General features: G+C 51.2%; 8 protein-coding genes across 8 annotated transcripts; 5 read left to right on the top strand and 3 right to left on the bottom strand.

Annotated features, from left to right (window-relative positions):
* Nucleotides 1-571: 571 nt before the first annotated feature.
* Nucleotides 572-1,969, top strand: UHO2_04657 (uncharacterized protein; the record flags this gene model as incomplete). The annotated part of the gene is made up of 1 exon (XM_041554473.1): nt 572-1,969. The coding sequence occupies one exon, from the start codon at nt 572-574 to the stop codon at nt 1,967-1,969; it is 1,398 nt and encodes a 465-aa protein (XP_041410407.1).
* Nucleotides 1,970-3,538: 1,569 nt separating this feature from the next.
* UHO2_04656 (uncharacterized protein) lies at nt 3,539-4,124 on the top strand (the record flags this gene model as incomplete). Its single annotated transcript, XM_041554472.1, has 2 exons — nt 3,539-3,810; nt 3,899-4,124. The coding sequence occupies 2 exons, from the start codon at nt 3,539-3,541 to the stop codon at nt 4,122-4,124; spliced, it is 498 nt and encodes a 165-aa protein (XP_041410406.1).
* A 573-nt stretch (nt 4,125-4,697) lies between these two features.
* Nucleotides 4,698-5,792, top strand: UHO2_04655 (uncharacterized protein; the record flags this gene model as incomplete). The annotated part of the gene is made up of 1 exon (XM_041554471.1): nt 4,698-5,792. The coding sequence occupies one exon, from the start codon at nt 4,698-4,700 to the stop codon at nt 5,790-5,792; it is 1,095 nt and encodes a 364-aa protein (XP_041410405.1).
* Nucleotides 5,793-6,664: 872 nt separating this feature from the next.
* Nucleotides 6,665-7,630, bottom strand: UHO2_04654 (uncharacterized protein; the record flags this gene model as incomplete). The annotated part of the gene is made up of 1 exon (XM_041554470.1): nt 6,665-7,630. One exon carries the CDS (start codon nt 7,628-7,630, stop codon nt 6,665-6,667), a length of 966 nt encoding a protein of 321 aa, XP_041410404.1.
* A 1,693-nt stretch (nt 7,631-9,323) lies between these two features.
* UHO2_04653 (uncharacterized protein) lies at nt 9,324-11,135 on the top strand (the record flags this gene model as incomplete). The annotated part of the gene is made up of 1 exon (XM_041554469.1): nt 9,324-11,135. One exon carries the CDS (start codon nt 9,324-9,326, stop codon nt 11,133-11,135), a length of 1,812 nt encoding a protein of 603 aa, XP_041410403.1.
* Nucleotides 11,136-11,502: 367 nt separating this feature from the next.
* On the bottom strand, nt 11,503-12,651 carry UHO2_04652 (uncharacterized protein; the record flags this gene model as incomplete). Its single annotated transcript, XM_041554468.1, has 2 exons — nt 11,503-11,539; nt 11,648-12,651. 2 exons carry the CDS (start codon nt 12,649-12,651, stop codon nt 11,503-11,505), a joined length of 1,041 nt encoding a protein of 346 aa, XP_041410402.1.
* Nucleotides 12,652-13,677: 1,026 nt separating this feature from the next.
* UHO2_04651 (uncharacterized protein) lies at nt 13,678-15,600 on the bottom strand (the record flags this gene model as incomplete). The annotated part of the gene is made up of 1 exon (XM_041554467.1): nt 13,678-15,600. One exon carries the CDS (start codon nt 15,598-15,600, stop codon nt 13,678-13,680), a length of 1,923 nt encoding a protein of 640 aa, XP_041410401.1.
* Nucleotides 15,601-16,801: 1,201 nt separating this feature from the next.
* Nucleotides 16,802-17,164, top strand: UHO2_04650 (uncharacterized protein; the record flags this gene model as incomplete). The annotated part of the gene is made up of 1 exon (XM_041554466.1): nt 16,802-17,164. The coding sequence occupies one exon, from the start codon at nt 16,802-16,804 to the stop codon at nt 17,162-17,164; it is 363 nt and encodes a 120-aa protein (XP_041410400.1).
* Between the last annotated feature and the right edge of the window lie 1,856 nt (nt 17,165-19,020).

Genomic DNA, 19,020 nt, shown 5'->3' with positions numbered 1-19,020 from the left:
ATCGAAGCTCTATCAGAGGCTGTGTTTCGGATGAGCGCGGACCCGCCTGGGATGCAAGTTAAAGAGACCTTGTCACGTCTCAAGATGAATCGAAGTGATCCTCATTGGGGGCCCATCCTCAGATTCCACCTTCACCTCAGCAAGTTCTTCTCACCACAACTCTGCCACACCACCGTGCCACAGACCTCGTTGCGGATTATCAGCAGTATAAGACGGAATTCGCGGGGCGGGGTCGACCGCACGGCGTTGTTGGATCGAGCAGCGTGCTCGCTTGTCACTTGCGACACAAACTTCGGTGGTAGGACGCGGTTTTATTACGTGTGGCGACGCCGGACCGTGTGCAGAGACAGTGGATGGATATGGTACTAATGGAACAACGAACCAACTAAGTCTTGGGTGTTTTGTGCGTCTACCCTGTGAACGAGACTGAAACATGCAGGGGCAATGTAAGGGGCCACTTATCGTCTTGCTTCGCAAATACACTAACAGCATATAAAGGAGGCGGCCATGCTGCCCGGATGTTGTCACTCCCATCTTCCCTCATACTCATCTCCTTCGCTGGACGCTCGCTATGCGATTTGATCTGTTTTTCATCTGCGTCTTCTGGACGCTCCAGGTATTTCTCTTTTGCAAGGCGACCCCGCCTAGGAGCTCAACGAACTTCGACCGCGTGGAAGAGGCGCTTCCCCTCCCTGAACATGTCCCCCGTGAAAGCGTTACCACATATGCATTGCCATTGCTCGGAGCGGGTGGCGTACCCATCAGAAGGGGAGGTGTTCCGCTGGAACCGTTCGGAATTGCAACTCGGCCTCGAAGGCCAACATTGACCCATGCCATACCCATTAGGCAAGTTGATCCTGGTCAGTCGGTGTCTGCTCCTCTCTATAGATCGGGCTCGACCTCTCGTGATGGAAGGGGACCACCCTTGCCCTATAGACCACTCGTGAGACCAGTCGAGCCTGGTCAGTACGGGTTCGCCCCCGTCCACTATTCCGGCCGGCCTCGAAGGCCGACATTGACCCATGCCATACCCATTAGGCAAGTTGATCCTGGTCAGTCGGTGTCCGCTCCTCTCTATAGATCGGTCTCGACCTCTCGTGATGGAAGGGGACCACCCTTGCCCTATAGACCACTCGTGAGACCAGTCAAGCCTGGCCAGTACGGGTTCGTCCCCGTCCACTATTCCGGTCGGCCTCCAAGGCCGACATTGACCTATGCCATACCCATTAGGCAAGTTGATCCTGGTCAGTCGGTGTCCGCTCCTCTCTATAGATCGGTCTCGACCTCTCGTGATGGAAAGGGACCACCCTTGCCCTATAGACCACTCGTGAGACCAGTCGAGCCTGGTCAGTACGGGTTCGCCCCCGTCCACTATTCCGGCCGGCCTCGAAGGCCGACATTGACCCATGCCATACCCATTAGGCAAGTTGATCCTGGTCAGTCGGTGTCCGCTCCTCTCTATAGATCGGTCTCGACCTCTCGTGATGGAAGGGGACCACCCTTGCCCTATAGACCACTCGTGAGACCAGTCAAGCCTGGCCAGTACGGGTTCGTCCCCGTCCACTATTCCGGTCGGCCTCCAAGGCCGACATTGACCTATGCCATACCCATTAGGCAAGTTGATCCTGGTCAGTCGGTGTCCGCTCCTCTCTATAGATCGGTCTCGACCTCTCGTGATGGAAAGGGACCACCCTTGCCCTATAGACCACTCGTGAGACCAGTCGAGCCTGGTCAGTACGGGTTCGCCCCCGTCCACTATTCCGGCCGGACCTCTCGGTTTGCGAGTGGAAGGATCGGTGGATCGAAGCCCCCCCAAGTCGAGGCCTTGTGGAAGGAATATCGCAGAAGGTACAGCGAGCAGCTGCCGGTACTATTCGGCCCAAACGCTGAGCAGAATAGGGAAGAGGAGGCAGAAACGTTCCAGAAATACAAAGCCCGACTCGCGGAGCTAGACCACCTTCGAAAGTGAATTTTCTTCGTTCGATGCAGCAGATACAGTATGATTAGAACTGACATCCACCTCGACTTTCCGTTTGATCTTCTGTTTGGTACTCCATCAATCGTAGCTGGGTGCTTAGAGACCTAGGTTCTTCGCTTAGCCAGACAGATGCACAGCGTCTTCAGCAAAAGTTCCATCCTTGGTCACCTGGGCGGAAGATCAAAGTGAACAACTTAGCAAAACATTACCACAGCTTCATCGAGAGCGAAAAATTGTTGGTGCTTGAGGTGGAGAAGATCTTGGAACGTGTGGCGACGACGCCACACTGATCTTTACATCCCCCCTGCCCGTGAAGAGATCTCAGACTTAGTGCGAAATTGTCCCAACTCTGACACATTGTTGCGCACCATCGCGTTACACTGCAATGTCCATATTAGCTCTCTCGAATCAAGGCAATTCAGTCGTTTTGTTTTGTGGTGAATCGACTTCGCCTGGGTTTTATGTTTCACCATGTGCCTACGGATCACTCCTCAGCTTCACCACTAAAATCAAAGTGGACATCTGAAGCGAAAGTCCTGCTCGGTGCCCGGGTTTGTTTGGCATTGTTACTTGGGGCAATGTATGCGCTCTGAACTCCGCGACCATGCATTTGTCTGACGACCGGCTCTCGAATATCCGCAAAATGAAGTGCATTTTCATTCTGCCGACTCTCGCGTTTTACCGACCCGCCTTGACCCTTTGTAGACTTGTAGGAGGTATGCGGCCTATCGGCTCGCATCAGGCAGATTATCGCGATAAGGCATCGGCATATAGACTGTCCGATGCCGAGGAGCTAGGGGCCTGAACCCTTGCATTGGCCCTGCACTTTCCAGTCCCGTCCACGGGGTAGAGGCACAAAACACACAAGACTTAGTCATTTCATTGTTCCATTAGTATCGCATCCATCCACTGTCTCTACATACCGATCGTCGTCGCCATACGTAATAAAACCGCGTCCTACCATCCAAGTCTGTGTCGCAAGTGACAAGCGAGCACGCTACTCATCCAACAGGACTCCGGTCATACCTTCCTGCTCGCAGTGCTGCAGTCCGCTGTGGGCGGAAATTCGTCCACCAAGCAAATTTCACATGGGTGTGGCACGGAAGAGAAGATCGAGTACTTGCATCTTGCATCTGGTTGTCGAAACTCCCAAAGTTTGACAGTGGACCTCAAGTACAGGAGTGCAACATTCGACGTCGAAGATGTTTTGTTGCTGAGAGGAAGTGCTTGGTGGGAGGGCGTTGTAATGCGCTTTTGCGCTTCCCGATATTCATCGTAATGGACAGAACGTGGGAAGGAGTCGACGTGGGCTTTGGATTACTCCAGCGCTATGCTAAGGCTCAGCGCAGATGTGATTCACAGGTTTGTCTGATACGACTAGCTGTGGCCTCAAACGCCCACGTATGGCGCTGTAGGCGCTCTACAAGCTCTTTGTTCGATCGGAAAGAAGGGAAGATGGATGGTATATAGAGAGCTCGAACTCGAAGCGAAACCAGACATCTTCGAAGCAACATTCCTCCTCAAAACACTGCCGACCTTAATGGTAACAGAACGACAGCCATGAAGCTCTACACGACCCTCAACGTTACCCTTGTCGCCATCACCGTGATCACCATGCTGTCAGCCTCAGCAGCGCCGATGCTCGCCAGATCTCTCCCTATCATCCCCGAGCAGAACGAAAACGTTGCTGTTTGGTGGAAAAATTACATGCTTCTTCACTCTAAGAAGGACCCGCCCATCCCAGATCAAATCGACGGGTTGAATGACGAAGATCTTGGATTTCACTTCAAACCATTCAGCCGACGAGTTGCTCAGCTCGATCACTTGAAGACGTAAGCCCACATTCTACCATTCAGATCTTGTTTCGAGAAAAGGGGGCTGACATTCGCTCCATCTGAAACCGTTTTTTATCGGTTAAAGCTGGGCTCTGGCAAACCCAGAAACGCATAGGGCATTGACCGGAGGCCAGCGGGAGGTGTTGAAAAGACCGTTCTTTGGATGGGACAGTCAAGCGCTTAAAAGCGATAAACTGGATTCTGTGTCCCTGCACAGTAGGCTGGGGGTGGAGAAGACCTTTGTAGCGGATGTTGAGAGCATCTTGTACGATCTGGCAAAGCATTTGCCCGATCTATCGCCACGACCCTAACAGCTCGATCTGCCTGGGGGAAGAGAATTGAGGAGACTGTATCCCGGCCAGTAAGGCGTAGACCGGTCGTTCCAACCGGCATTTGTTTCCCTGACTCCCACATAATCGTAGTCGTCAACTTGTGAAGCTCCGTTATGGGCGTCGTCTCAAACAACATAAACTTCATAAAGATTTGCTATCAAAAGGTTATTCCAAGTTCTCGGTCTTGGCCGAACGAAAAATGCTGAACATCTTTACACGTACCTCCCAGAACCCTCATGATGGTGCGAGATGAAAGCACTGATTGAAAGTTAACGTCGCCGACCTTCGATGTCCGGCCGTGAGAAGATTTAAGGTGCAGGGACCTGATATCATTGGGCCGACTCGATCTCGCAGACCGTCATTTGTAAGCTGCTTGCGAAAGAGGTGCCTGAGGTCAAAGTTCTTGCGCATCACGACCGCAGCCCGCTATGCTCAGAGCCAAGCTTAGCTAGCCTCGAACCGTTCCCAGTCAAACCTTGGTGTATTTAAAGAGCTCTCAGTTGGCAGCAGAAGTGTCCTCTGACTCGTCACATAGACAGCACGATAGTAACTATGCACACTATAAGCTTGCCGTTCGTGCTGTTGTCTTTAGCATTGCTGCTCGCAGCCTCTTCAACATCACAAGCGGCAAGCTTGGGTAGAAGAGGAAACGTCGGTAAAAATAGGTTGGACCTAACCCTCCGTCTAGGTCCATCTCCTGGCCGCTCTCAGCCAGCACAGCCCTCTACGCCATTTCACGACGCCGAACAATCCAGCGCAGAGAGCAGCAGCTTCGTACACACTCTTTCGCAATATCCACCCTCGCCAGCTATTCATCCCATCGATCAAGTATATCTCAACCCTCAACCACACCCGCCTGAAGCTGAACGAGTATTATTTGGATATCCGATCAACAGCGAACGAAGTTGGGTAGACGATCAACCTTGGCAGATGAACACCTTTGAACAGGCCTTTAAGATGCCGCCTGGATTCGTGCAGATCGAGAAGGGAAAACAGATCGGAGAGGGTTCGAGCTCGCATCCCCAAGCTGAACCCGAACAAATTCAATGGGATGCTCAAGCTTCCTTTGCTGACCAGCAAGAACCGCAGAAATTTTTTCGCCAGCTTCGACCCAAACCACCTACTCGACCAACCCTTCACCTCTACCCACCCGAATGGACCACTCCACCCGCCGACGAGGGCCAATCCTCGCGTCGGCCTCGTTCACTTTCTCAAATGAGTATGTTTGGCAAAGAAGGGAAAGCTACCACTGAGGCAGGCTACAAAGTAGGAGATGATGTAAGAACTGGCGCTTACCTGCAAATGTACAACGGACATGGTCCGTTTTTGGATGATTCAGGAGTAGCTCAGTTAACAAGCGATTCGAGTAGTAAGAAGGTGGAGCTTCGAAATCAGGGAAGTGAACAAGCCAGGAGATGGGAGCAAAGCCTGAACAGTGACATCAAGCGCGTAAAGAGTCCTCCTCCTCCCACATCTGGGGAAGAGACTGCTTTCGATCCCATCCAATTCAAAACGCTTTTCGAGCAGTACAAAGTTCAACATCTGGGCCAACCATTCCCAGCTGTAATCAGGCAAGCTACGTTCTTCGCACAGCCTGCGAGAGATCTCCAGGATCGAATTGATGCTCTAGTTCAGATCAAAGAGTGAGTATCTCTCCCTCTCCTTTCTTCTGCCCTGTACAGATGCTTTGTGACTGACACATTATAATGTGTTGTCTGAGGGTAGAGCGCTACTGAAACACCCATCGAAACCGCTGACAGAAGCAGAGAGACGTCTGTTCGAACGCGGACGCTTCCAAGATTGGCACAAGATCGCTGACAACTTATCACGCGGACATGGATTTAATGGAAGAGTGCCTATCGTAGTCCAGCAAGCGTTGGAGGAGGATTTGACTCTGGTGCGCAGATTTGAGTCCGTGATGCAGCAGCTAGCTGGCCATTTCTGGCTGTTTTGGTGAATGTGACTCTGGTCTTTTATTACCGTGACGTAGCTATGTGTGAGGATGTGTGTGAGGATGTGTGTGAAGCGTAGTGACGAGTGGGAATGTTAGCCCCAGGTGTGAGCGAGGTAGCTGCCCTTTGTGGCCTCGTGGATGGGGCCTGAGTGGAAAGGCGTGATTGGTAGCGCTGCGGCGATGAGCATCACCACGAGTACTCTAAATGCGATGAAGACGAGGCTTGATTTCGACTGGGTGCTGGTCGACATTCTTAGACACAACGATGGATGATGGGAAAGAGTTAGTCATGGTGGTGGGAAAGGGAAAGCGAGGATCAAGGAGATGTCAAGAACCTTGATCGAAGAGGTTGAGGTGGCTGTGGCGCTAAGGCTGTGGGTGTGGGAGCGATATGAAGTTGTTGCATCATCCTCACTTCGCACGGTTCGTCCCTCTCAGTCACATCTCCGACGAAAGAAGAACAATGGGCTAGATTCGATGCTTTAGGATTCGAAGCATAAGCTCTGCACAAGGATGAAGATCTTGACGCTTTTATCAAGAACAGGCTCTGTGCACGACGGCCGAATCAAAAATGGAGACCTCTAGCAACCGCCTCATTAATCCCCTCCAGCATCTTCTCCTCGCCTTTTTCTGCCTTCTCCATCAACTTTCTGACTGCATCATGTCTAGTTCCTTCCCCAAAGTGCACGTCCGACCCTCTCCTCGACGTGCTACCCTGTAAGTCATCTTTTCCGATCTGTATCTCTTTCCATCGCTTCGGCGTGCTACTCTGCAGAGAACCTCTCTCTAACGGAATCTCGTTCCACCTATGATCGCCTTCTCCTGTCCCTTCCATTACCAGTTTTCCCTTTCCCTGCTCTCTCACAAGCTGCTGCTCGAACTCCTCCTCCTTCCTCGACTCCTCATTTCTTTTCTTCTCAAGCTGCTTTATCCATTCCAAATGTCTCTGCCACCTCTCGTTCTCCCCATCCGCCTTCATGCCCTTACCAACCTCCAAGAAACCCGCCCAATGCCTAAGCATATCTTCCTCCCACTTTCTCCACTCGTCATTCACATTCGCATACCTTATGGCCGTTGCGATCTGCGTCATCCTCAACAGGATATTTAGCTCCGCGAATTGCATTTCATGTTCGAGCAGATCTTCGAGTGTAACATAGGGTCGGTGGAGATCGAGATCGATAGCATGGGATAGAGTGTTGATTGCGCGGATAAGCTGCTGTTCCTTGAACCAGACTTCGAAGGGGGGCGGCTTAGGGTATAGGCGAGGGTGGTAGCGGAGGTGTAAGGTGTTAGCGTAGTGGGATTCGAGTGAGGATTTGGTCCAGAATCCGTCTGGACCGAGGATTGGTTGCTGAGAGGGGGGTAAGGGGGATGGGGGGAAATCGTAGGGTTCGAGATCAGCGCCGCGAGAGAGGAGGACTCGACCGGCAGGAGGGGGAATGGAAGGGCCTAGAGGAGGGTTCGTTCCTTGCGTGCGAGCTAAGGCGAGAGCTAAAGATAGGAGGAGGAGGAGGGCGGGTAAGTTGCGCATATTGAGAAGGTCGAAGTTGACCTGCGATGGCGAGCGGAAGGAAAAGCTTGATCGCGAAGAGGCTTGAAAGGATAAGCTACCTAGTCAAGGTGGCGAAGCACGATTGGAAAGACGTCGTGTTCGTAAGATCGTGTGCAGAAGAGCAGGCGTGACGCAGTCGAAGGCGATGAATTAGCCCAACGACGACATACATCAAGAGTGGTCGAGATATGATCTTCAATAGTAGCTCAGCGGTTTGCGTTGAGCGAAAAATTCCGTTATGAACGGCAAGAGACGAAGTGGTGGTGGTGTGACAGTCGAGTGTATCTTGCGATGATAAGCGTAAGAAAGCGAAGGCCCCAGATAGTCGAGTATGGACAAAGAAAGGTGAGAGAGGACACAAGGTGCCAAGTTACTGCATCTGATCTGCAAAGACTGGCTTTGACCCTTTTGGGAAGAAGCACAGGCTTTCCTTCATTTGTGGTAGCATGGGAAAAGAGTGGGCTTTCGGTTGCCTCGAACAGGTCGGGCTGCTTTCCGTGGTCACCTCTCAGATGAAGTCTTTATCCTCTCCGAACCCATCAGAGTGGGCTGCTAAGCTCCTCATCAATTGCCATCTGACCCCGATAAAACTCGATCGAGGTACATTAAGAAGCTCCCCGTTGCGCCTCTCCAAGCCGATCTTCGATCCTGTACTTGTGCATTCAGTCTTGCTTCCACACCTCCCTCATTACGCCCCCCTACCAGAGCAAGCGGCTCCAAGGTATCAGGTTGCCGCGCAACACCTGCTCAAAGCGAGTCGTGCAGGACTGATCCGATGTCGAAGCATACAACAGTCGCGGCTATGAGATTGGATGGTGTTGAATCTCGATCTACTGAAAGCGTCCGTTAGCCGAGAAAAAGGCGCATTTGGACAGCCGAACACCGGCAGCTGCAAGTCTTATCGTGCGAATGAACACATGCGCATTTTTCAATGGTGAGCGAAGGGGCACGTGACCAACGCGCAAAACTTCATTTTTCATCGCAACGCTTTAACTTCCCCTCCGATCGCTCTACTCTCTTCCTTCTCCTCCATCATCTTCTCTTCGCTCACCTCTCCCTTCTGCTCTCTCTCTCTTCATCATCACCTTCTCCTTGCGCTGCCTCCGGGCTGCGCGTCATCAAGCTTCATCCACCGTCCCACCCTCCTACAGTCCTTTCCAATTCTTGCACAAATTGATACCTTCCCTCGTTTTCTTGTAATTTGTTCTCGCGCGCATTCCGCCTTGCTTACACGCGACGCTCGACCGACCGTGCCCTCCCTTCCGGCCTCGGCTGGGAGCTCGCAAGCGACTCACTCGAGTTAGGCAATTTGACATTTTCCCTTAAAAAACACAATAAAGCCTGTTCTCTCCTACGCGTGGTCAAGAACGATAACTCACCGTTGATTTGTCAGATGGCGTTGAGTTGGGTTACTCATTCTTTGAGTCTTGGCCGAGATGCCCAACGATCCTCTTGCCCTCACTGCCTCTCACCTTCTTGACCGTTCTTGCTTTCGACCACCATCAGCATTCGGGATCCTACGGCCAACATCCACGCTCCTACTCCCCTCGACCGCTGTGACTTCCTGACTCTCGTCATCCATCCGATTTCTTTCTCGATCAGCTGTTAGCCAGGGGAATGGGTAGCATTCGATCCGCATACAACCTCCATACCGAAAAGTGTAACGGCAAAGATGAAAACCAAATCCGGCCATAACGACTACCTCTCGCACCCATCCTACAGCTTCTACCACCCCGATCCATTCCCTTCCCTTCTTCACCGTCTATTCCCGCCACGGGACCCCGAAACGCTAGAACACACCTCTTCCACACGCATTATCTCCATCCTTCGCCTGTTTTACGTTCTCCTCGTCGTATTGCTTATTCATACTACTGCAGCGCTCATCTCCCACTTTCTGTATTCCAAGTCGCAATGGCAAGCGATGGGGTGGGGAAGGGGAGTATTCCCAACAAGACTTCCTGGGTGGAGTTGGGGTCAAACACTCGGTGTACCGCTGGTGGGGAGTTTCTTCTGGGCATTAGTGTACGGGACGCCGAAGGGGATGGGGTGGAGAGAAGAGAGGACGGTACCGTGGGCGAGTAAGTGGTTATTTGGGAGGGGTCATGAGGGGTGGTCTATCGATGCTGAGAGTGTAATCTTACCGCCGCTCCCCACCGTTGAGACATCTACTGCCTTGAAAACTTCCGTCAAGGGTGAAGAGAATGGACTACGAAAGTGTCACCACTGCAACAGTAATGCGAAAAGTGCAGTGGAGCGTGCAGCTGATGCAACATCACCCCCAACAACCAACACCGCACCACCTGCCAGCCCTTACGACGCGCGCAAGGAAGGAATACCACTGGATATACTTCGAGGCGCGATTCGCGGTATCGACTTGGACGTAACTCCTCAACCTGTGGCGGCATTTTGGCAATGGAAATCGCTCCCGTCCTCCGTATCCCACGGACTCGTCACCTCAGTAAAACCAGGCAATGACGTTGCAGGTATTGGATCCGGTCCTGCTCTCTCCTCCTCTGAACGAATGGTTCTATTCTTCGTCGGTGGAGGATATCACTCTGGCCACGCCCCTCAAGGTCCACTATCCTGGACGGTGTGCAGACAAACCTCGCTGCGAGTGTTAGGGGTGAACTTTCGTAAAGCTACGGCAGACAAGCGTGCTTTCCCTGCCGCACTACAGGATGCGCTTGCAGCTTGGGTGTATGTGACGAAAAGACTGGGGTTTAAAGCTGAGAATGTGATTCTAATGGGCGATAGCGCTGGTGGTGGACTCGCGCTTACTTTACAGCTGTATTTGAGTTCGCTCATGTGGAGCGGAGAGGGGGGGTTGGGAAGAGCCAAGAAACTAGTACTGCACAGTCCCATGACAGATCTAACGCTGGGAACGGATAGTTTTGTGGGGAATGAAGGAGTAGATATCATTTCTCCTTATGTGTGCTCTTTGGCTAGAGATAACTATTTGCGCCATGTAATGCCGGTAGCAGGGCGCAAAAACTCTCATCTTCAGGAAGAAGAGTATACTGGAGAATCTCGCATCGACGCAATCGCCTCACGATACTTGATCGATCCATACGCATCCCTACAACCCCTCGCCAGAGCCGAACTGAAACGATTAGCCAGCGAACTACCAGACACAATACTCGACCTGGGCCCATTCCATCCTCTATTCTCCCTAGGCTTAGACGCACGTAAACACAGATACCTCGCTCAAACTCTACACCTTCTCCTCCCCCCACTTGGGGTAGAAGAGGAAGAGGGGGAAATGGAAATGCTAGTTACTGCAGGAGGAGGGGAGATATTTGTTGATCAAATCCGAACCTTTGTGCGAAACATTCTGGATCTCAGCGGGCAAGAAAGAGGGGAGGGGGAAGTGAAGGTGTGTTTGGTCGAGTGTAAAGATTGGCATCATGTATTTGCGTACATGAACCTGCCTGGTAGTGTTAAGGGGGAGGTTGATGATGTTGGTAAAGCCTTCATGCTAGCCTAACGCGGATGGAATGATACACATTCGCATCATTTCAAGGTGCGTGATTGTTTTGCAGCTTAATGTGTGTGTTGGTTTCGTCACAATGAGCGAAGTTGCCGTCGTACCTGCGATGGAGAAGGCACAAACGTGTTTCGATCGGAGCCATAACTTACGGGCGAATGGGCAACGCAGTCTTTGGAGTGTTCAAACCCATATCTTCTTCCTCTGTCGATGGGTTGATCACGCATTGCTGTAGATCGCACTCAGAAGCTTCGGCAGGGTGCGCCGTCCTCACTTTCTTGGTGCCCATTTGATAGTTCCGTATTACACACGTCGCATCTGCTACTGTATCTAGGGTAACAACCTAAGAGTCAGCGGCAACAAAGTTTCAAGACGAAGCTGAACCTTTCTCCCTAACAACAACGCTAAGAACCACGAAGAATCGAAACAACGCGCAGAAAAAGTCAGCTCTCTCTTCCCCCCTCCCCCTTCCCCACCCCTCTTTCTTTCCCTTTGTGGTAGATGGAACTTACTGAAAATGACTTAAACCAGGAACAGTCCGCAGTAGGGGAGGGTTGCAAAACCAAGCGGTTTCAAACTTCTCCTCTGGCCAAACTTTCTTTATATACTCTGTGACATGTTTTGATGCCCAATTGTGGGCTTTGCTTATTTCCTCCCTCGTTAGTCTTCCCGCTAGACCTTCGGTTTGATATTGTTCTGCTAGTTTTGCTTGTGAGTAAGTGCCAAGGATTTCGGGGATTTGTCTTCCTCGCCAGTTACAGGTGGGATTTGTTGGTGAGGTGGGGATGAATCCGGTAAACCCCCTTATACCGTCGCCTGTAACGCAGTTGTACAACTCTTCTCGGAGAGGTTCAGGAAAAGGTGTATCAGGAGTAGAGAATAGGGAAGGGTGAAGAATGGGTAATTTGCTCCAAACAACCCAATGAGTACTACCTGTTGGGATTCCATACGGCCAATCATTGGGGATTGTTTTTACTAAACTCTCTCCTGCTTCTCCGTCAATATCCGCATCCGAAACAAAATGTCGTAGAACTATACCAGGCTGAGTTGGGTGGGGGACAACTTTCTCTGGCCAGGTTTCTTTTACCGCGCCTACCGGTAACCTTGTTCCGTTGGGGGTCGAAACTCCTGATCCGGACAGAGAGGAAAGCTGGGATAGGATTGAGAGAGGATCTTTTTGCGGTCTGTCTAACATATTCGGTCCTGTAACTCCACCCTTTTCAACAGGCCAGCCCAGACGAACGTGTCGAATATAGTTTTCAATTCCATCAAACTGTGCTCGCACACCGTGGGCAAACGCTCGATAGGCCGTATCGCACGTTGGATCCCGGAAAAGCTGATCGAGATCTCCGTGCGAAAGGACGTCGATTATGTATTGCCAGCTCATAAATCGACTTGGGGAGGAAGGAGAGGCGCTCGGGAAGTATGAGCCTGGAGTGCGAGTTTCGATGTATGAGGGGAGGTGACGTTGAACCATGGGGTCTATGACCGGCTGCTGTTCGTTCGTATCCGACATCGTTTATGCTATTCGGTCGGGGAAGTTGAGACGAATGGGGTATAAGGATCGGGTTTGAAAAACCCGAGAGCCGGGTCTAAGGAGGAGGCGGTAGCTGGAGACAATTAGGACAAGTGTTCGTGCCGGAGGTGGTGGTAGTTGGGGACGAGTGATTGAAGCGTGGGACGGAGAATGCAGCAGCGGGAAAGAAGGGCTTCACTGCTTCGTCCGTGCGCGATTCTTCTCAAAACACGTCAAAGTGGCGTAAAAGCGAGACAGATAAACGCCAGGCTGAACCGTTATTCACTCTCGTGCCGCTCTCTTGATCTTTCATCTCGATCGCTTCTCACTTTGCACACGAGAGACATCACCATCTGGGGCGGCTGGATTGATCGTTAAACAGATGCTTATTGCCTTTTGAGGAGATGGAGCAGGAAAAAAAAAAAAAAAAAAAAAAAAAAAAAAAAAAAAAAAAAACAAAAAAAAAAACATGAAAATCTAGAAGAAACCGAAGAAAGAGCACCAGTGTATGGAAGACGGAAGCAGCCTAAGCGTGAGGTCGTTTGATAAAAGCATTGCTTATAAAATAGAAGCATGAGGTATGACTTGCGGCTCTTCCCATCGGGCAGGACCTACAGTTGAAGGGTATCGTTCTAAGTCAATCAAGTCGTGCGTTAAAGTCGATGATCACAGTTGATGATTGCAATGATGAATCATTCCTAAGTACATGATAAAATCAAGCGTTTATATATGCCTCAATGCCCTCCGTATGCGTGTATGATACTAAGAGCTGATAGGGCAGGAGCAGGAGTGAGCAACTAAAAGGGAGAAGAAAACACCGGCTATCTGATGACCGGCGTCTTGAGGTTCGGCAGTCGGCCCGGGCAATGCACCAAGTCCGAGTGAGCAAAGTTGGTGATTGGATGTGGGCTCGGCAAAGACTGCATGCTCCAAGCGAACGCATGCTTCTACGCCGAGGTATCACATGCTTCAACTCCTACAAAGTTGTATGTAAAGACGCAAGCAAAAAGAGAAGCTTGAGGCCATTTATGCCTGCTCCTTGATGATCTGAGCAGCGTATTCAGCAACGCCGTAAATGGTCGCCTGAATGTGAGCAGCAATGTGCAAAGGCATGATACTAGCATCGACAACCCTCAAGTTGGTCGTACCGTAGACCTTTAAGCTTGCGTCCACAACACCACCCTGGTGCCTTGGCAGCATCGATGCGGTACCAATAGGGTGATATTCAGTGACGGAGGTGGTCTTGGTGTAAGTCTCGAGGTCGACGTTTCCAGGCCAGTATTCACCGACAACCATGTCGCTATAAGCCTTAGAGAGACCGACGCGACGGGTGTAGTTGGTACCAGCGGTGGCGATTTCAGTGTCGAAAGGAACGGAGAAGTACTTGGGGTCGATGATGGGGTACTTTGTGGGATCGGACGACTGGATGTGGATGGAGCCGCGCGAGAACAAGTGCTGGTTGGCAGCGAGGATGGTGAAGTAGGTCTCGTCGGGCTTGGGAGTACCAGTACTGGCAAAATAACCGTCAATACCGATGAGTTCCATCTGACCGACCTTGTTAGGGTAGTTGTTGAGGAAGTCGAGCTGCTTCTCCAAGGTCTTCTTGTAAGGAGCACGACTTGCAGAGACATACTTGGTGACCTCGGCGATCATGGCCTTGGCACGCCGATCACCGACGACACGGGCGAGCGAGACGTAAGAGATGGAAGGAACAGTCTCGGTAAGGATGGAAGCCTGGTTGGCCTTGTAAGCGGCAGCCTGTTGAGCAGCGAAAGTGGCGTTGGATCGAAGCGAGTCAAGAGTCTTGAAAGTCGGCTTGAGGTTGTATACGGTAGCAGAGTAGGTGTGGTCCTGGAGGTTCTCGCCGACGTTGGCGTTCTCGTAGAGAAGCTTGACACCAGCTTTGGCCAAAACATGCTTGGAGCCGATACCGGAAAGTTCGAGGAGCTGAGGAGTGTTGACGGTACCACCGGAAAGGATGACTTCCTTGGCCGCGTTAACAGTGTAAGTCTGGCCGTTGCTGGTGAAAGTAACACCGGTGGCCGAGAGATGGTCGCGGCTGGTGTCAAAGTTGACCTTGGAGACAAGAGCGTTGGTGAGGACGTAGAGGTTGTGGCGTGCCTGGTTGGGGAAGAGGTAGGCAGGGGCAGAGTAGGAACGAGTGTAGTTGGTAGGGTTGATATCGGAAGGCTGCTGCGAGACACCGACGTTCTCACCAGCAAGAGTCTGGTCGTTCTTGGGGATGCCGAGGCTGCGAAGAGCGGGGATCCATCGCTGAACCTGGTTGGAAATGTAATTGGGGAAAGCAACCTGGATGGGACCCGAGTTACCGTAGTCCGAGGGGACGGGCTTGACACCAAGCAAGTCGGCGTTCTGCTGGGAAGGGGCATGGAAGCGCTCCGACTTTTTCATAGCAGAGTAGAGGTTGTTCCAGTTCCATCCAGGGTTACCGAGCTGCTCCCAAGCGTCAATCTCGTATCTGGAGGATCGGTCCCAAACGAGGAAGTTCAAGGCGGAGGAACCACCGAGAAGCTTACCACGCGGCCAAGGGCTAGCGGGGACACCGTTGGCAGTGTTGGCAACGGTAGTGTAGTTCCAGTCGTAGACGGTACCGAGATCAGCACCGAACTGTCCTGGAGTGTCGATGATGCCAACGCCAAAACCGTTTCCACCAGCCTCGAGGACACCGACCTTGTACTTGCCACCTTCGGAAAGACGGGCAGCAAGAGCAAGACCGGCAGTACCGGCACCGACGACGATGTAGTCGAACTTTTTCTTGGAGAAGTGGGCAGCGTCGTTGGTGATAGAACGAGCGGCGAGGTGGGAGTTTTCAGCCATGCGGGCGGCCATCTCGGATCGAGGGCTGACCTTGGTCCATGCGACCGGAGCGGCAGCAACGGCAGTAGCGCCAGCCAAAGTAGCGGCGGCGACGAGAATGGTTGACTTCATCTGCGGAAGACTATGTGGTGGTGGTAGTAGTAGTGACAGGTGGGGGGGGGAGGCGAGATGGGGGGGAAGGCGAGATGATGGAGTCTAAAAATCTACCCAGAGAAACCGAACGAGAAAGGAAAGGAAAGGAAAGAAAAGGAACAGGGAGGATGATCAAGGGGAAAGGGATAGGTTGATGGTGAAGAGGATAGAAGGGAGGGTGAAGGGGATAGAAGGGAGGGTGAAGGGGATAGAAGGGAGGGTGAAGGGGATCTGGATTGAGGTGGAAGCAAGACGGAATAGGATTATGAACGAAGGAGTTGAGGGTGAAGCGAGATGAACACAGAGAGGTGGCTGGGAGGGAATTGAAGGCGGAAGAGGAGGGAAGAGCGACAAAGAAGGCAGACGGGATTGTTCATCTGTTGATATGGCTGTTTTGCGACTCGTCTGTGGTACAAAGTGTCCGAGCAGGCGACACAGGAAGAGAGGCTGTTGGGGAGAAGAAGAAGAGGGCGACAGAGAGAGCAAGGAGACGGAGAAGATACAGTAAAGTGGCGGAAGCATGACAGCCGAGTAGCGGCGGAACAGAGTGACAGTTTCGACAGTTTCGACAGTCTCGACAGTCTCGACGCTCACACCTCGTCCGGCGTATTGGGAAGAGAGAGTGGCGAATAAGGAGATCCAACTGCGATCCGAAAGCCCACATTTGGCATGTGGGCTAAATCAAACAAGCCACACAATAGAATTTATAGCAATGCAACAGCAATGCAACAACAATGCAACAACAATGCAACAACAATGTATCTAGCAATGCATCTAGCAGTGCATTAAAGAGTGGCGCCCAGTCCAAAGAAGCAACTCGATGTGAGAACAAAAAGAGATATATAGATTTTATTCTGCAACCTCCCACCAAGACCTTCTACAGTACAGCATCAATGAGGAGCTACTGCATTCTTGCTTTTGCGAAATGCTCACAGAGCATTGCCCAGTCTTGGAAGCAAACCGGCTTGCTCATATCTCCCCGGACGGACCTTGGTTCTTTCCGTCGCCCTTAGCCTCTCACGACATGTATATAGCTCCGCACTTGGTCCGGAATGAAGGCCGCTACATCCGTGGCTGTGGGTGCAAAAGTCACATTCGAAAGCCGTCTCTTTGCCGCAAGGACCCCTGTTGGTTGAGCGACTGGGAGGGTGGTGGGGGGTAGTACGACGAACGGAGCAAGATGAGCCGACTTGGCCGCCTCTGCGAATTTACGAACGAATCGCAGGCGGCAAAAAGCAACAGCAAAGCGAGAGCTCGGCTCCGAGTTAGAATCCTTCCAAGCCGACGGCAAGAGATTGAAATCTTGCATCCTAAGCCTCGAGCCATTGTGCAGAATCGATTTCCTGTCAACACTTTCCCTCCGCTTGCTGGCCTCCTGGTTGCAGCCCAGCGAAAGATCAGAGCGTCGACACCCATCTCGGTTGAGAGTCAAGAGCATGTTTTCATGTTGCAACCCTTCTTCCTCTCGCTTCTGTCTCCGCTGGCAAGATTTAAGACCTACAGAGGATCAGATCGGGCATCTTACTCTACATCTCTATTCTAGGCCAGCCAAACAATTTTCATGTGCTTTCGATTGCCGTTTCCATTGAGCCCTGAGCCGCCGCCTCTGGGTCACTGTTGCCGAAGGAAGCGATCCAATATGTTGATACATGTTGACATAAACGTAATCGAGGATACGTCCAGAGATCGGGTACAACACAGTCCCGCTCGTTGTCAAGCTAGATCATCAAGTAGAACTACTCCCACCTTTGGCAGGTACCAGGCAAATGTATATATATATATATATATATCAAGCCGAGAGCACCACGTTCTTGAGTCAATCGAGTATATATCTTTCTGCCCTACAACAGTAGTGACATCGTACTCAGACTCTTCCCGATTGTCAGTTATCGGGACAAAACATCTTCACATTTTAACAACTGTATGTCACTTGAACGCCTGTTACATCCTCTCACTTTCCAAACGTCTCGCTCGATACAAAATGGGAGCGTTGCAGCATCGTCAATACAAGACATGTGGGATCAGCTGCAGAAATGCTCATGCTGTTACATCGGCATCGGCTTACAAATTGGTGGCAACTACTCTTCCATGTGTTACACCGCCTCTTCGCACACAAGTGCGTACAAAATCGAAATGGACGTTTGCCTGTTTAAGCGTGTTTTTGATGCGGAGCTCCCCTATCACAATACAATTTCGAAGCGTGGCAGCTGTCACACTTTATCTTTCTGAATACACTTCAGCACAGTTTGTAGTCTTCAGGGGCAAGCGAAAGTAACACTTTTTTTTTCTTTTTCTTTTTTCCCTTTTCTTTTTTCTTTTTTCCCTTTTCTTTTTTCTTTTTTCCCTTTTCTTTTTTCTTTTTTCCCTTTTCTTTTTTCTTTTTTCCCTTTTCTTTTTTCTTTTTTTCTTTTTCTTTTTCTTTTTCTTTTTCTTTTTCTTTTTCTTTTTCTTTTTCTTTTTCTTTTTCTTTTTCTTTTTCTTATTGGACCCTGACGAGGAAAAGTAGAACTTAACTCAGGGGCACCAATAACGATTCACTCTCCGCATCGTCATACTCCCAACACAACTTCTTCCATTCTCTCGCTTCCCCGTTTTGTTGCTGGATGCTGACCAGAACCTCCTAAAGTCGCGGCAGGGGTATCGATGTTGAGATAAGCGGTCAGTAGAGAGACACAAAAAGCAGAGCAAGATCGAATTGAGGCGATAAGAAGAATGCAGACTGCGTGTCAAACAAGGGCCCCTGTTGTACGTCTATCCTCGACTTGAAATGAGGCTTGAGCTCGTACAGAGCGATCAGAGGGATCCATAATGGCTGTAAGAGGAGGAGAAGCAGGAGCCAAATCAATGCTCCACTATTGCTGCTGTTCCCATGTTGAAACCCTCATCGACTCCTATTCTCCGCTGCCTTTGCTCCATTTTAGCCTCCGCGATCCTTGTCTCCTCCCTACCCTTTCAGAACACTGTAGTAGCTGGCATTTCCCTTGCTTAGCGCTTAGAGTCGCAAAGCCAGCTTCTTGGTGCTCAAGTGACGACAAAGAAGAGCTCCTGCGAAAGCTACAGCGATTCTCGCCTCCACACCGCCACAGCTCGGACTGAGTCGACTTTGTCTCAGATACTTTTCTTGCTCTTGCTTCTTGGCATCATCGACACCACCACTCCTTCGTCAATACGCTCGGCCTCCATCATCACACGCCACTTCACCATCACAATGTCGCATACGACAGCACTCTAGCCCTTCCTCCTTGCCGTCACCGCTGCCATCCGCCGGTGCTCACCACCATAACCGCTAGAGCCTCTTTCAGATACCCATTACACACCCTCTAGACCTCTCAATACCACTACTGACGCTTCTGCTGCCATTCTGGCAAGCAGTCGCCCCGCTCTACCCCACCGCCTACC

Source organism: Ustilago hordei (genome assembly GCF_900519145.1).
Source record: "Ustilago hordei strain Uho2 genome assembly, contig: UHO2_contig_10, whole genome shotgun sequence".
Taxonomy (NCBI): Eukaryota; Fungi; Basidiomycota; class Ustilaginomycetes; order Ustilaginales; family Ustilaginaceae; genus Ustilago; species Ustilago hordei.
This window is presented reverse-complemented; position numbering and strand designations above follow the sequence as displayed.